Source organism: Argopecten irradians, chromosome 3, assembly GCF_041381155.1.
Source record: "Argopecten irradians isolate NY chromosome 3, Ai_NY, whole genome shotgun sequence".
NCBI lineage: Eukaryota > Metazoa > Mollusca > Bivalvia > Pectinida > Pectinidae > Argopecten > Argopecten irradians.
In genome coordinates, this window is record NC_091136.1 from 16,535,565 (window position 1) to 16,550,271 (window position 14,707).

A 14,707-nucleotide genomic window follows, 5' to 3' on the forward strand; every position below is an offset into this window, starting at 1 on the left:
ATTTTTCATATTGAATTGAAAATAAGATGACTGATAGGCAGCTATCTTGAATATGTAAAATTTGAGCGTTATCACTATTTCTCGGAAAGTTTTACATTATTGTAAAGGGATTTCAAATTTCTTATGCAAATCATATTTAGACAGCCATCTTGAATATTGACAATACCACATATCACTATTAGAATATATTTAAGATTATATAATCTTCTCAAACAGTTTAGGTTCATGTTCGGGTAGTAATACACATGAAAATCTGGGATTAATATGAAAAATAACATGGTCATCAGTTGATCATCTTGGATTTCGATAATTGCAATTTTTTCCCTCACTATTTTGACTCTATGCAGACCACTCTTTCCTATAACCTACATATATCATTCAATTATGGGCACCAAGATCCCTCTGGGATCTCTTATGTGAGATGTTGTCATTAGGGTTTTAGCCAAGAAGACAACATAAGGGCTTCAACTCTTTTTTTGGTTTTATTAGTTTAACATCATATGAACAGCAAGGATCATATAAGGACTTGCCAGGTTTGTTGGTGGAGGAAAGTTGAAGTACCGAAGAAAAACCACCGCCCAGCGGTCAGTACCTGGAAACTGCTCCACATTGGATTTGAACTCTTATCCCAAAGGTGGAGAGCTTGTGGTAATATGTCGGGACAATCTTAAAGATGCTACACCGCTGAAAATTGGTATTTTTTCACTATCAAAAACAGGAGCAGACGATTTAGTATTTTTTTCAGTTACAAAAGTTACTTACTTTGCACCATTACCACCATTGAAAAGTTTGAGCTTCTAATTTTACTTCAAGTTGAAAATACAAAAAATAATTAATTGCATCCCGAAAAAAATCGGTGGCACTATATCCTATATGGAATGAAGTACTGATTGCACATGCACCAAAGGCAAAATAATTTATCTTATATCATTTTTTGTGTTAATTAGACATATATATACAAGATTAAACACCAATTATTGTTCTAATGATGAATGCCATGTATGCTCTGTCGGTGGTGGAGCATCTTTAACCACTCCGCCACTACAGCCCCACAACTCATTCGGGCCACCTCCATCACGCCCCTGAATGTCAGTCAATGGTTTGTTTGTTTGTTTGTTTTGATTAAATTAACGTCTTATAAACAGCAAGGGTCATGTTAGAACGGCCTCCCATGCTCCAGGTAAAAGATTTTATTTTATTTCAAAATAATAACAAATTACTAAATGAAATATTTCCAAACACATTTGATTGTTTTTTAATTTTCACGATTTGTGTAACAATTATGATTATTCCTATTTACGGTTAAAATATTTCGCCTGGAAAGCTTTGAGAACATCCCTGTGTGGTGTAGGACTATCCAGCTTGCTCTTTTGGATTCCCACAGCTCGTTTGACAGATGGTGAGTTGAGGGCAAGCATCTGTGAGAAGCTCCACAAACTCATAGTGCTGAAATACAGTGTGATGCTCTGAAAATAAGGTAAAAAAGTTACAATTCAATTGAATTATGGAAGAACTGGTGCAATATAACCAACCAATAGAAATGTTCTGAAAGAAGCTCCACACCACCCTTGAATTATAAAAACATCCCTAATCATATGATTGCAATGTTAACCTTGTGATTTTGAGTTCAAGTTTGTGTTTGAAGTGATTTGATAGTTATGACCAAACTTTAACCTACATACTGAAGTTTATATAAATATACTCTGATAACAAGAGGTTTTACAGTCTGTCTTTGAGATTATGATGATTGCCTATAAATAACATTTAGAGGTTATTAATTGCTACAGTAATTAATATGACTTGGAAAAGATCTGGCAAGGCTTTATCTACTCCAGTAAACCTGCCTATATTATTATGTCCCCCACGCCCTCTTAATAATAGGCAAAAAAAGCTCTATTAATACAGGCAGGTTTATTGTGCTATTTTTTTTAGTAATTTAGTAATTGGAAAGGCAAATTTCAAGAGTAATTTCAGGAGTACACTTTTATTGGAAAATGGCCCATAACCCACCCCAGAAAAACAAGTTCCATACAATACTTACACTGGGGGCAAAGCAGAGAAAAGGGAAAATCACAGTGACCACGCTCTGGCCAAATCGTGTCAGGTAGTTCAAACTCTTCTGAATTTTTGTCTCCGGCACAATGTTGACTCCAAAGTTTGCTTGGTTGTGGTTGACTTTCCTCAGCAGCATAGAGTACTTTGAAATAAGAATGTTTTCATTTGTTAAATGTATTAACGTTTGGGGTGATTTTGCTAATTATGTGACTTTTGTTTAATTTGCCTATATTTTTAAAACTCAGAAAATTCTGCTTTTTTTTAAATCAAAATTTAATGCTGTGATAAAAAGCATCGAGAGAATGCATATGCTGCATTATAAATTTTTTTTTACCCTGGTAAGCATCCAATCATCAAATGAATTAGTAAATCAAGTTCAAGAAAGAACAAAAAGTTAAATGCTATATAATTTCGACTACATATACAAGCTGTATTGGTCAGAATCCAACATGGTTTTATATGATAGGTAATTCTTACCTCAAGTCCACTGAGAGTGCAAAGAAAGCCTAACGTTGGTAGAATACAGTAAGGGTCGGCGAGGGTAAGGTCTGAAAACCATAATAAACCCTCCAGGCATTGTTCTGGTTGAAAGTGGCTATCCGCTGAAACAAAATGGCACAGATTCAATGAATTGCTAAAACTAGAATTCTTTTTCGCCAAAAATTAATGCAAGTATCTTCAAAGATCAAAGGTAAAAAATACAAAACTCGCTGTAGCTGAAGCTGACCTACAGGACTTTTAGACCTTTTATATTAAGTTTGGATACCCACCTAGAGGCCCTAGTCGTCCTGTAAACGACCGAAGTGCCAACCCACAGGTGACAATCACAGGTAATTGGACATACACAATACACAATGGTTTAAATGGGGAACAGTTATGCTTCACATACAGGTCACGTTTCATCTGAGTTATCTGAAAACAATAATAGTAGCAGTTGATATCAAAGATTTTGAGTTACCATCTGAAATTGTTCACATATCAGTAAGAAAAGTAGAAAAAAATCATTCATCAGTATTTTTTTTTGTTATGTTTTTTGACCAAATGATCGGTTCAAGAATAAGAATACCATATTATTTGAAAATAAGGGAAAATATGTGAATGAACTTCGGATGTGTTAACATACTGAATAACATAATATGAATGTCATGTCATTTGAAGTTGTTACTATACGTTAGTTACGTACGATACTAAAAATTTAATACATTATGTTTAAATTTATTTCTTTATTCGTGTATCTAATTAAACATACTTGTAAACGTGTTTCCCTTTTTACTTGATATGGTTTGACCCGACGGTACAGTGCATCTGCAGCCACATCTCCAGCAATTTCCGCTGACATATTTCGGATTTGTGGTGAAATTTTGGCGAGTTTTGCCTGAGACTGTAGACTTAAAACTGTTAAAGGTAACAAAGTTAATCGGAACAAAACAGTCCCAGAGATTATAACCATCCACCATGGCATCCCAATAGTATCATGGATACAGAGAAAAAACTGTCTGGACAATTCAACTGGCCAACTATCGACCATTATTCCTAAAACATTATAAAAAGAGTTCATTGACGATTCTATGGACATATACTTTGATGGTACATAACTTATAGCAGGGGTCCATGTATTAAGAATATTCTGACGTGGTTGTAGAAGACTAGTATTTCCACACGCGTTAAAAAGTGCATTTTTAGGAGCTGGTATCGTTTTCAGAGATCTTTTAGTTTCTGTCTGTTGAGTCCCAACTGTTTTGCAAAAACAACAGAGACGTTTCGTACGGTTCAAACCGCATATTGTCGAATAGGAATGAGAGCTGTACGCCGACTGAACAAACAAACGTGTTTGACATTGGAGAGTGTGGATGGACTTCACACAGGACGAGTATGCAAACTTATTAACACACGAAATCATTTTCTCCAAGCATATCAACAATCACCGGGTGCGGCGACCAATGTCAATCAATGTCAATCCGATGCTTTAAATCCTGATTGGATAATACTTTAATCGCCTTCAATACAAACACTTCTATCACTCTGATGTACATATAACGTCAGGCGCATTCGATTGACCTCTTCAGTACTGGTTCGATTACGCTGTTTTATTTTCATCACCATCTTCATCACAACCACTATTGTAACCACCATTAACACGTGCACAGCCACATCACTCCCACTATTTATACCATCTTATTTTATTAAACAACTATCATTAATCAAGGATTTATAAGTGAGAAGGATTCGTGACTGCCTCTTTACATTACTAAACACCACCCGAGACGCCTATAAACCGGGAATAAAAACCGTTTATCTCAACAAATACTTGCCTTATCGAGTCAAACGAAACACCAATGTAAAGTTTATCAAATTTCACAACGTTTATTACTTGCTTTAAGAACGGAATATTTAGAAGACATGTCTTAAATTTTCGTTAAAAAATACGACAGTTCATGAAATGACGACCCGCTTCAGAAAGTAAGATAGTAACCCTCGAACCCGCAAGCTATATCAAAGGCTGCGCCGGCGGATAATCATATCAAAGGAAAATCAGTCGTCGCCCAACGTCACGGTCAGTGCATAAACACAAAAGCTCCTTGGTTGTTCTTCCCAAAAGTCCAGTGTGGCTTATCCTTCTCATATACGTCCTTGCATTAACCAGAGATTTAAATATAATTATATAAATCTCTGCATTAACTTATTGATTGGTTAATCACCATCGTCATTTCATCATCATCATCATTATTCTGCTCCTTTTTATCATCATCACCACCGACCCTGATTTCATTCTAGATATTCCAAAGGTCAATCTGACTAAAACACAGATCCTTTATTATCACTGCGTTTGATAAGAGGATCTGACAACATCCCATTAGGGGTCACGTTCTGGTGCCCTTTAAAAAATAGCCAATCAAATTGCTGCTACCGTCGGAATCTTGACTGGGGACGAAATGTTTTACGTATCCGAATTAGTACGTAGTCATCTCGTTCAAAGAGCACAACAAAGCTAATTGTATATGTATACTTGGACGAAATGGACTTATGAATTGACGTAGCAAGGTGTAGAAAAATTGATTTGAAGAACACGTGGTAAAATGGTTATTCGGACATGACCCATTATGGGATGTTGTCAGATCCTGTTTTGAATGGAGTGGTTATAATGATCTATATTTTAATCAGATTGTCCAAAGGTTTGACTAGCACTGTCGTTATATCCAACCCTGGACTATAAAAAAGTGCGACAACGGATGAGTAGTTAATTTGGTACATTAATGTCATCATCAAAAGATTTGTGTGTTTTTGAGGATGGGCGTCTCTCTTTGTATTCTTCAAAGGAAGTTTCTGCTTTTGATTTGATTGGTCTGTTTTATTTTCCTGAACTTCCTCCAATTTTCCTTTAAGCGAGGATTTATGAGTCTTCGCTATAAGAGAGCATATAACATTTATTCATATGTTGGATATATCGGCAGTGAATGTAACTCTTGTAGAATCAGGAATGTCGTGATTTGTGATTGGCTTCATTTTATTCAAGGACGTAGATATATCTATCGACCATCTTCTGCGGCAGCAACATTTTACCACCAACAACAACATCATCATTAATCATCATCGCTGTCACATTTTTGTTCTTTATGAACTGTTCTCATCGCGTCAGCCACACAACCTGGCGATCGATGGACCATTCAGTTCGTGTCAACCTCGATATGGTCAGCTAGCCTCAAACGGTATGGCTGCGCAGCCTCCAACAGATGTTGCTTCCGTGATGCATTGATTTGCTTGTTGGCGATTCCACATCACATGTAGCAATGGCAAATTGTGCGGACAGTCCAGAACCAGTGGAAGATGTCCAAGGAGACGGACGCTGGATGAGTCAGGTTATCAGTTGTTTGCTTATTGCATTATCAGTCTGTATTGTGTGAATCCTGGCGGTGCGACCCAACGAAACGAACCGCGAATCGAAATGAACTAGTTGCATTTCATTAACTTTTGAATCCAACTTAGTGTACAACATGAACTAGATCTAACTGTTAGTCAAAATTATTTTCATCGTGTTTTTATCAGAACCAAAGCGACCAGACCAATGCGATGGCAAATTGCTTTCAGTAAACATGTAATTATGTTACTATCCAATTTATCATATTTAACTTATACATAAGATAGACTTAACGTTACAAAAGCCTTAGAAGGAATAATAGAAATTTAAGAAAAAAAAAACCCAACGTGTTATGTTGTGGATTAGATGTGATGGTCTGTTTTTGAGGTTAGAATACAAAACAGCTTATGTCACATCTAGAAGTTCCCGTACTGCAGGGAATTTATTTCATTACCCAGTAAGGACAGTTGGCCATTAATTGAAAGTAAATCTTAGAAAATACGTTTAATGCAGAGGAATTTAGAACCAAATTAACTATCAGTATGATTGCATTTCGGCCTTTCAGCCAACCATCACTTTAGCATGTTTCTTGTTGTGTTCTGTCTCCTATGCAAAACAGTGGACTACCCAGGTATGATAGTGTGTTGGGTGGCAAAACCAGGTCATTGTGACCTGCATATTGATCTTTGACCTACATGAACAAAAAAGATACATCTAGAAAGTTGGTTTTGATGAAGAGAAAAAATAGATCATTAAATTAGTCTTTACAATCATGCAATAAGGGCAGCAGGTATAATTTTTATGCTATACCTGCAGAGCTCCAACTGGTAGTCATTTTGGCTATGGAACACAACAAAGCTAGGTTCATACAGTACCTTGCCAAAAGTATTCGGTCACAATGATATATGGCGGCATGTTTATATGACGGTAACAATGAAACAAATTCCAAATTAATTTTGCTAATATGCTACACAGTCGATTGCAACCGTATAACACACTTACCTTCAGCATTTTGTAAGATGTCCTTTCAGTCTAATTACGTTTAAAATTCGTTTAGGGATCGTGTTGAACAAGCTTTGAATGTAGCAAGGTGTGATCTCCATCCAAATCCTCTGATTTTCGGAGAACAAGTCATTTGCTGATTTCACAGCTGCTACTCGATACTGAAGTTTTCTTTTTATAAATAACCAAAGATTTTCAATGATGTTTAACTACGATGATTGAGCGGACCAACTCATTCCATTAATTCCGTTCTGGGTGATTTAGTCTTGGGTGGACCTTGCACGATGAACTGGGGCATTGTCATCTTGGAAAAAATAGCCACCAGTAGGAAAATGTCTGGCAAGAACTGGCCAAAGATTTTCCTCCAAAACCTCCTGATAATTTGCAGCATTAATATTTCCTTCCACTCGAGCTAATGTCCCCACACCGTTCTAACAAATGCACCCCCAAATCATAACCTCAAGTTTGTTTTGGGTATAACGCGGCTGCACAAGATCCGGTCGCCATCCTTCACCTCGCTTTCTCCATATCCTTTCGACGGCCGGCAGGATTCAATCTTGACTCAATTTTGATAGTAGGTTATAACAAATGCCATCTATGAAAGCAGTTTGCATCTAGATTTCGGTTTGATGCCATTTTCACGATGATAACAAACAGTACATACTACAAACAAGCAAAAACAGTCACCGGAAGTCCCCTAAAGGTCACCACACACGGGTCATGGGAGGCAGAAACCTGCGCGTGGGACTTGTTTTTTTTCCCCTATTTTCCCCTTTCTTTTCCCTTTCTCTCTATTTTCTCCTACTTTGATATCTGTTCTATTGTTTAAGACCATTTGCATGTCTATATCTTGATAATTAAGCTCACAAAGACAGATTTCCGGGCACACACTAAAATCCGGATTTCAGACCTCAATTTTGACTTATTTGGGCATGTTCAAAGGTGATTTGTGACGTCACTAATGCAATGACCGAAATGATATTGACATACTATATAGGGATGAACATCTTCTTTTGAAAAAACTAGTATTTAGTTTCCAACGTCTCAGTGGGGCTCCAGAAGGGTGCATGAAATGGGCAAATGAACAATTACGCATAAATACGTTACGGCCGCCCAAAGGATATATAAACCCTGTGGTCCTGTCCAATAACTATTTTGCTTTCATCTGAGAAAATAACTCCCTTCCAATTATATATTGTCCATCTCCACTTTTTTCTACACCAAGCAAGTCTCTTAGTTCGGTTACTCTGCTTCACGACAAGAAACAAACCTAGTATACAAATGTTGGCGTAGATGTCGCTGAAGTGTTCTTTTAGAAGTCGAAACATTCTTTTGCTTATTGTATTTAACAATAACATCATTAAGGGAATCCCTCCTATTGTTTTTAACAATCCTCTCCAAAGAATGATAATCCCGCAATTCACTAAATTACGTCGTTCACTTCTCAGCCTGTTTTCCACTGAACCACATGTAAAAAATTTGTTAACAATGTCAGTAACTGTAGACTTGGGTATTTTTAACATCATACCTATCTTTCGTCGTGAATATCCACTCCTAAACATTCCTACGATCATATTTTTAACGCCCATTGACAGTTCTTTCCCTTTTCGACCCATCTTGGCAATACACGATCCCAGGGGAAAAAAAATCAGAAAGCTGACGACAACAAAAATATTGTGTGACGTTAAACCTAAAAATGACGCACGTTTTCATCAGTGACGTTTACAATGAATGCTTAAGGCCATTTTCAGCGATGTTATTGACACGACGTAAACACACCGCCATTGTGACCAAATACTTTTGGCACTAGCACTGTAAGCTTTGACCAACGACATGTCATTTTCAGTTAATGTAGCAAAATAGAGAAAATGCATTTGAATTAAAGTACAAGGAGAATAAAGGTTACCAGAACCCGTTGGTGATTAGGTGAACATGACCCCATATGCAATGTATCGACTTCTGCTGAAATCAGTAAAAATTGTTCAATAGTAAAGAAACTAGTTTTTTGTTTCTAGACTTTTGGTATAATTTATACAACCTCGCACGACTAGGCACTGTCACCTAATGCAAGTATTTATATATATACCCATAAGGAAATTTATTAACAAACGCAGAAGTGCTTTATTCATTTATCAATTCTTTTTTATTGAAAGTTTAACGCCACTGAGAAGAAAGCTTGATTATGCTATTCTACCCGTACGGTGAATGTTCGACTTCTTGAAATCAGTTAAAATTGTTTCAATAGATTGCAATATACTTGAAAACCTAGTTTTGTTTCTAGACTTTTGGTATAATAAAATCAAATACTATGCAATTAGCAGGGGTGACAGTGACCGAGTGTCAACCTCGGAATAGCACCGTCACCCTACGGCCTTCCCTGGGTGGACAGTGATATTCACTGGGGGTGACCATAGGCACTTGTCACCCTCTAATGCAGGGTGGATTTATATATAATCCCATATTTGGCTACCCAATATCCCTTAATGGTTATTTTCAATTAGAACCAAATGGCATGCAATGCCCTATAGAATATGCCTTGATATCCATCCTGAGTAAGATTGATTTGATTTAATGTAGCAATAGGTTATAAACTGCCAAGTTTTGGTGGAGATGAAAACAAAACCTGAAAAATTAAAAATTGTCTGTGGCAGCTCTTCTGTGTGGGCTTCAACATCCTTAATATTCCAGGGGTTACTATCACTTTCGTGATATCCATCACAGTTAGTAAAAATATGAGAAAACTTGACCAAATTACCTTTTTCATCTGTTGTTGCACACAACAGCCTTTAATTTTGCCATAACAAAATCCAGGGGTGGATATAACGAAAGTGATAGTAACCCCTGGAATATTGAGGATATAACGAAATAGCTGCAATATTGTAGCTCAAAAGACTTGTACACAGAAACTGGTGTCGCCTTTAGAGCTACAATTGGTGCCTATTACTGCTAATGGAGCAAAGTAACGATTATGCAAACCAATATTAAATCGTTTGCATGCATTTTATCTTATTTGTTTTATATTTCAAGCATACAGCCAAACATTTTTCTCAAAAGGCCTTTTGAGTGCCAGTTTGTGGTAATTGCTTGTCATGACCTTGAAGTCCACTACAACACATAGGGACCAAACCAATGGGACATTGTGTAATCTTAGCAAAATTAAAGGCCTTGAAGTAAAATGGCCCAATTGGTGTAATCTATTAGCTAAAATTTAAAGGCCTATTATATATTCTGATTATTTCAGTAACATTATAGGAAATCTAATACCTTATTTGTTTTTACTGTTTTAGCATCAGCGATTTATTAATGAAGGGAAAGGCAAAGAACCAGAGGTCCTTTTCATTGGAGACTCAATTATTCAGCAAATGCAATTTTCCAAGGTAAGATTATACTTTACTTGAATAGGGTGAAAATATTTTATTATTCATTTGACTCTTTTAAATAATTGACCAATTAAGATAAATTTACGATGGACACTAAGGTCGCACTTGGATGTCTTGTAAACGTATACATGAAGACATCTACTTTTTATGTGCATTTGTTTGGCAGTTAAAACAGACTGACAGGTGCTTGTGATTGACCTACAGATAGAATGCAGGGATGGTATAAGCAGCCTATTGAATTTGAAAGGAACTAATTAGGGATCTCATCTTCACTTTCTTGATAATATGTATCCAATCTGATTAAATCCAGTATCAGATTGCAATCAAAGATCTAGTTTTAATCATATTGTAATATATTCTTCCTATTGTCTTTGTTTAGAAAATGATTTGCCATTTGTCTGTATAATTTGACATGATCAGCATCTTTGATTCTATATGCAGGGAATAAACAGTGTTCATGTCTTAAAAATGTGTGGCTGTGTTTGTAGGTATGGAACACTCTAATGGAACCGCTCCATTGCCTTAACTTTGGTATCGGTGGCGACCAGACACAGCATGTTCTCTGGCGAGTGTCCAACGGAGAATTAGACTGTATTTCACCCAAGGTAGGACCATTGTCATTTCCATGTCAGGTTATATGCACCTCCTTAAAGGTCAAATATACAAAATTTTTAACAAACTTTCAACCCAATCATGATATTATTTGGAGATGTTCATGTAGTTAAGATTAGCTGATATCGGTAATATATTAATAACACTGTATAGCCTGTTATTGATTATTGGTTATCGTAATTAGAACGTAAACAGTGAAAATGAAATTTATATACTTCAATATTTTGCGAAATCTGGCTTTAAGGGATTCACTATTAGATTCAAACATTTCTCAATATATAGTAGAGAAAATTTTTGCAATCATAGTAATATCCCACAAAATTGCAAAAATATCATCCTTGTAAAAATCACCAGTTGTATTACAGAGATTCTAATTAACCAACAGTAGAGATTTGCTGCTTATAAGCATGCATTTGTTGATTAAAACAACAGACGGTGCACTCTATTTTTAGCATTGCACTCTATTTTTAGCATTTTGCTATCAGGGATATAATTGAACTAGGAGATCAACTAATTCACAAACACAGATTATTCTGATATTTAATGACTATAACAATTATACCAATATGAGTAAAATACAGATCCTTTTAATCACTCTGTTGGATAGAGAATCTGACAACATCCCATAAGGGGTCATGTTTGGATGACCTTTATACGACCTGTACTTTAGATAAAATGCATTTTCTACACATTGCTAAATCAATTGAAAATGCCATTTCGTCCCAGTATGTACATGTATATACAATTAGCTTTGTTGTGCTCTTTGGGCGAGATGGCTACATTGTATGTACATGAAAATAATTCTGACAGCTTTTTCAAACTATTTTGTCCTCTGAAATTCACTTTCAAGATTCTGTGGGCAGTAGTTTGATTTGCCATTTCCAAAGGTCACAGGGCAGTAACCCCAAATGGGATGTTGTCAGATCTGTATATTAATCAGATTGCAGTTATACAGACTATCATCAGGCATTATTTAAAAATTATGAATGGTTATGAAAAATATTAAGGCAGATACTATATATTTGGGTATTAATATACACCTAGGTTTGTATTCATATGTAAAACCAATCACAAATGAATATTACCTTGAGTCTACAACCATTCTATAGGTAGCCCTATAAATGTTACACAATTATTGAGTCAAGAATTTGACTAACACTCTTTTAAAAAAAGTCATTGTCAAGGGAGGTAACTCTTGTCTTTATTAGAGATGAAAACATCAGCCGATTGACTAATTTCAGCCTTTTTGACTTTCAGAAAATAGCTATCTGGTATATTAATCCCATATATAGTTGCCACAAAACAGTTTTCAGCTTTTGTTGAGATTTTCCATTTTTATCTCTGTTTTATGTTGCCTAGGTGATTGTTCTATTGGTCGGCACTAACAACCATGGCCATACCGCTGAACAGGTCACAGATGGAATCATGGAGATCGTTAAAGTTTTACGAGCCAAACAACTTACGGCTCAGATCATTGTCATGGTATTATCATTATTTACAGATTCTTTTAGAGTACATGTGCAATCAAAGGTACACAATTACCATTGGTAGTAAACTAATAGTGCCAACGTAAAAAACATAAACTGTTGTTGTCTGAAAATAACATGAAAGTTGCTATTATGCCAATATTGTAACAACATGTTGCCATTGGTGCACATTCTTCTCCAATGGTGTCATTTTTATCTCGTAGAAAATATTTCATTTATTATTTTATTTTTCCCAACTCATCAGATAGAAAATATTGTTTATTTTCTCATAACAATGCTGTGAATGATCTAAAATGTCATTTTGTTAATAAGATTGTTTACCTGTACAAACTCAAGTGGTAAATCAAGGTACGGTGAATCAACTTTTATTTGCGTGAAATTTACTTTTGCGAATTTCACAATCCGAGTATTTCGCAAAAGTTTGTCGTCGCGAATTAATATCTATATTGATAGGAATTATCATTCAATTGTTGAATCCGCGAATGTTAATCTTCGCAAACTTGTCTTGAAATAGAAATCACGAAGTTTAATAGGCGCGAAAGAAAGTTGGTTTACACTATCTGTTCCAATCATGATTTCATACCTCTCCTTAAACTGGTTACCATATCTTTTGTTTCAGGGTATCCTACCTAGAGGAGAAAAACCAAACCCTCTACGGATAAAAAACAGCAAAGTAAATTCTCAAATTGAAGCCAAACTACGTAGCCAAGAAAATGTGACATATTTTGCCCTGGAGGACCAGGTGTTTGTGAACAGTGAGGAATTAATTAGTGCAGCCGACATGTACGACTACCTACATCTCACCCCTGAGGGTTATACAAAGCTGTGCGAACCTCTTCACGAAATGATTGAACACTTGCTGCAGATGTTCATGAAGGTGGAGAATGTTTCCATGGATAACGACTCAGGGGACCTTGCCTCGGATTTACAGTGATTTTGACGGTTGTTCCCATGCCAGAGAACTAACGTTTGTTTCCATGCCGGGAACCTTGCCTCAAATATGCAGTGTAATATCGGGCATAACATTTTAATTTCACTCTTCCTGGCTGCTTCTCTGATTACTTGCTTTTGTAACAATGTTGCGATCAAGTTAATGTTTCGGTGTGGCATTGAGTACTATCAATTAGCTATTATTTCTATGACGGTATATAACCAGCTACAAATTGTTATAATGGGTCAGGTAAATTAGACTACAAATTAGAAACTATATTAAAACTGAAATAAGATTATGTGAGCTAGCTATATGAGGATATTTAACACACTCACTTTTTATCCAATCATGAATATGATTATTGACCTCTAAATTGCCCACAAAATAGGAAAACTATTCACCAGTAAAATAGTCTGCTATACACCAACACTGTTGTGAGACACTAAGTGAATAATGCTAATCTTGATGTTCCAGTCCAGTGAAAATTTCAGATTCGTTGTTATAGTAACAATCAGTACCTACCGGTATACAAATTTTTTTCTGTTCTTTTATATATTTTTGTAAATGAAGACATTATTTGATCTTATGTACTGGTTTAAAACAATAATTATTGACCATGGAACTCCATTGGCAGAGTCTCAAAAGTGCATAGGGTCTCGGATTTCAACATAGATCTGGCCCATGTATATTTCTTATTCTTTTGCAAAGACAAGAAATACATAGTGTAGATTAGATTTCAAAACAAGTAAAAAATTCCTACAATCTCAAGGGAAGACCACAATTTCCATGATGGAAAAATTAAAATGAAAAATTAAAATTTTTTTTATTACGCTTCAGTGCGGTGCATTGAAGGTTGATATATCTTGATAGCTAAATATCAGAATATTTTGATATATTGTAATTTGTTAATATATATGTATTTGTTGATTTTAAGTTTCAAATCTTGGTGCAATAACTAAAATATTAATTTTGACTATCAACATTCCCTGACATCTGTGACATTCTAAAGATTTGTATGAAGTAATATAAGAGTTGGAGGAGGGGATTGGAAAATATCATATTTAGATACAGAGGTTCTCATTTTTGCTGATTTTCTGCATAGCAATTTGACTCATTATTTTCCATATATTCTCGTGAAAACTACAAAAGAAATTTAGAAAAAATAGTTTGAAATTTTTGGCAAAGTTTGCCCCCACTTAATTCTTGATTACCGATATCATTACTACATTTTATATATACAAATAACATGTACCATGTTTTATTGTGATATAAAATACATGTATACAAATATAGAGATAATACTTAATCATGAGATTGAAATATGAGATTGATGGTAAAATTATGGTTGACAGTGAGGTGGGAACTTAACGCATGTTTTAACTCA

At 35.5% G+C, this 14,707-nt stretch overlaps 2 protein-coding genes across 2 annotated transcripts; one reads left to right on the forward strand and one right to left on the reverse strand.

The window, feature by feature from the left end:
• Positions 1 to 1,151: 1,151 nt before the first annotated feature.
• On the reverse strand, positions 1,152 to 4,495 carry LOC138317677 (cytochrome c oxidase assembly protein COX18, mitochondrial-like). The gene is made up of 5 exons (XM_069259505.1): positions 3,305 to 4,495; positions 2,826 to 2,967; positions 2,533 to 2,657; positions 2,042 to 2,197; positions 1,152 to 1,466 (listed from the first exon to the last, which is right to left on the reverse strand). The coding sequence occupies exons 1-5, from the start codon at positions 3,953 to 3,955 to the stop codon at positions 1,293 to 1,295; spliced, it is 1,248 nt and encodes a 415-aa protein (XP_069115606.1). The 5' UTR covers positions 3,956 to 4,495; the 3' UTR covers positions 1,152 to 1,292.
• Positions 4,496 to 5,500: 1,005 nt separating this feature from the next.
• Positions 5,501 to 14,125, forward strand: LOC138317679 (platelet-activating factor acetylhydrolase IB subunit alpha2-like). Its single transcript, XM_069259507.1, has 5 exons — positions 5,501 to 5,912; positions 10,201 to 10,290; positions 10,782 to 10,898; positions 12,265 to 12,387; positions 13,012 to 14,125. The coding sequence occupies exons 1-5, from the start codon at positions 5,844 to 5,846 to the stop codon at positions 13,324 to 13,326; spliced, it is 714 nt and encodes a 237-aa protein (XP_069115608.1). The 5' UTR covers positions 5,501 to 5,843; the 3' UTR covers positions 13,327 to 14,125.
• Positions 14,126 to 14,707: the final 582 nt, after the last annotated feature.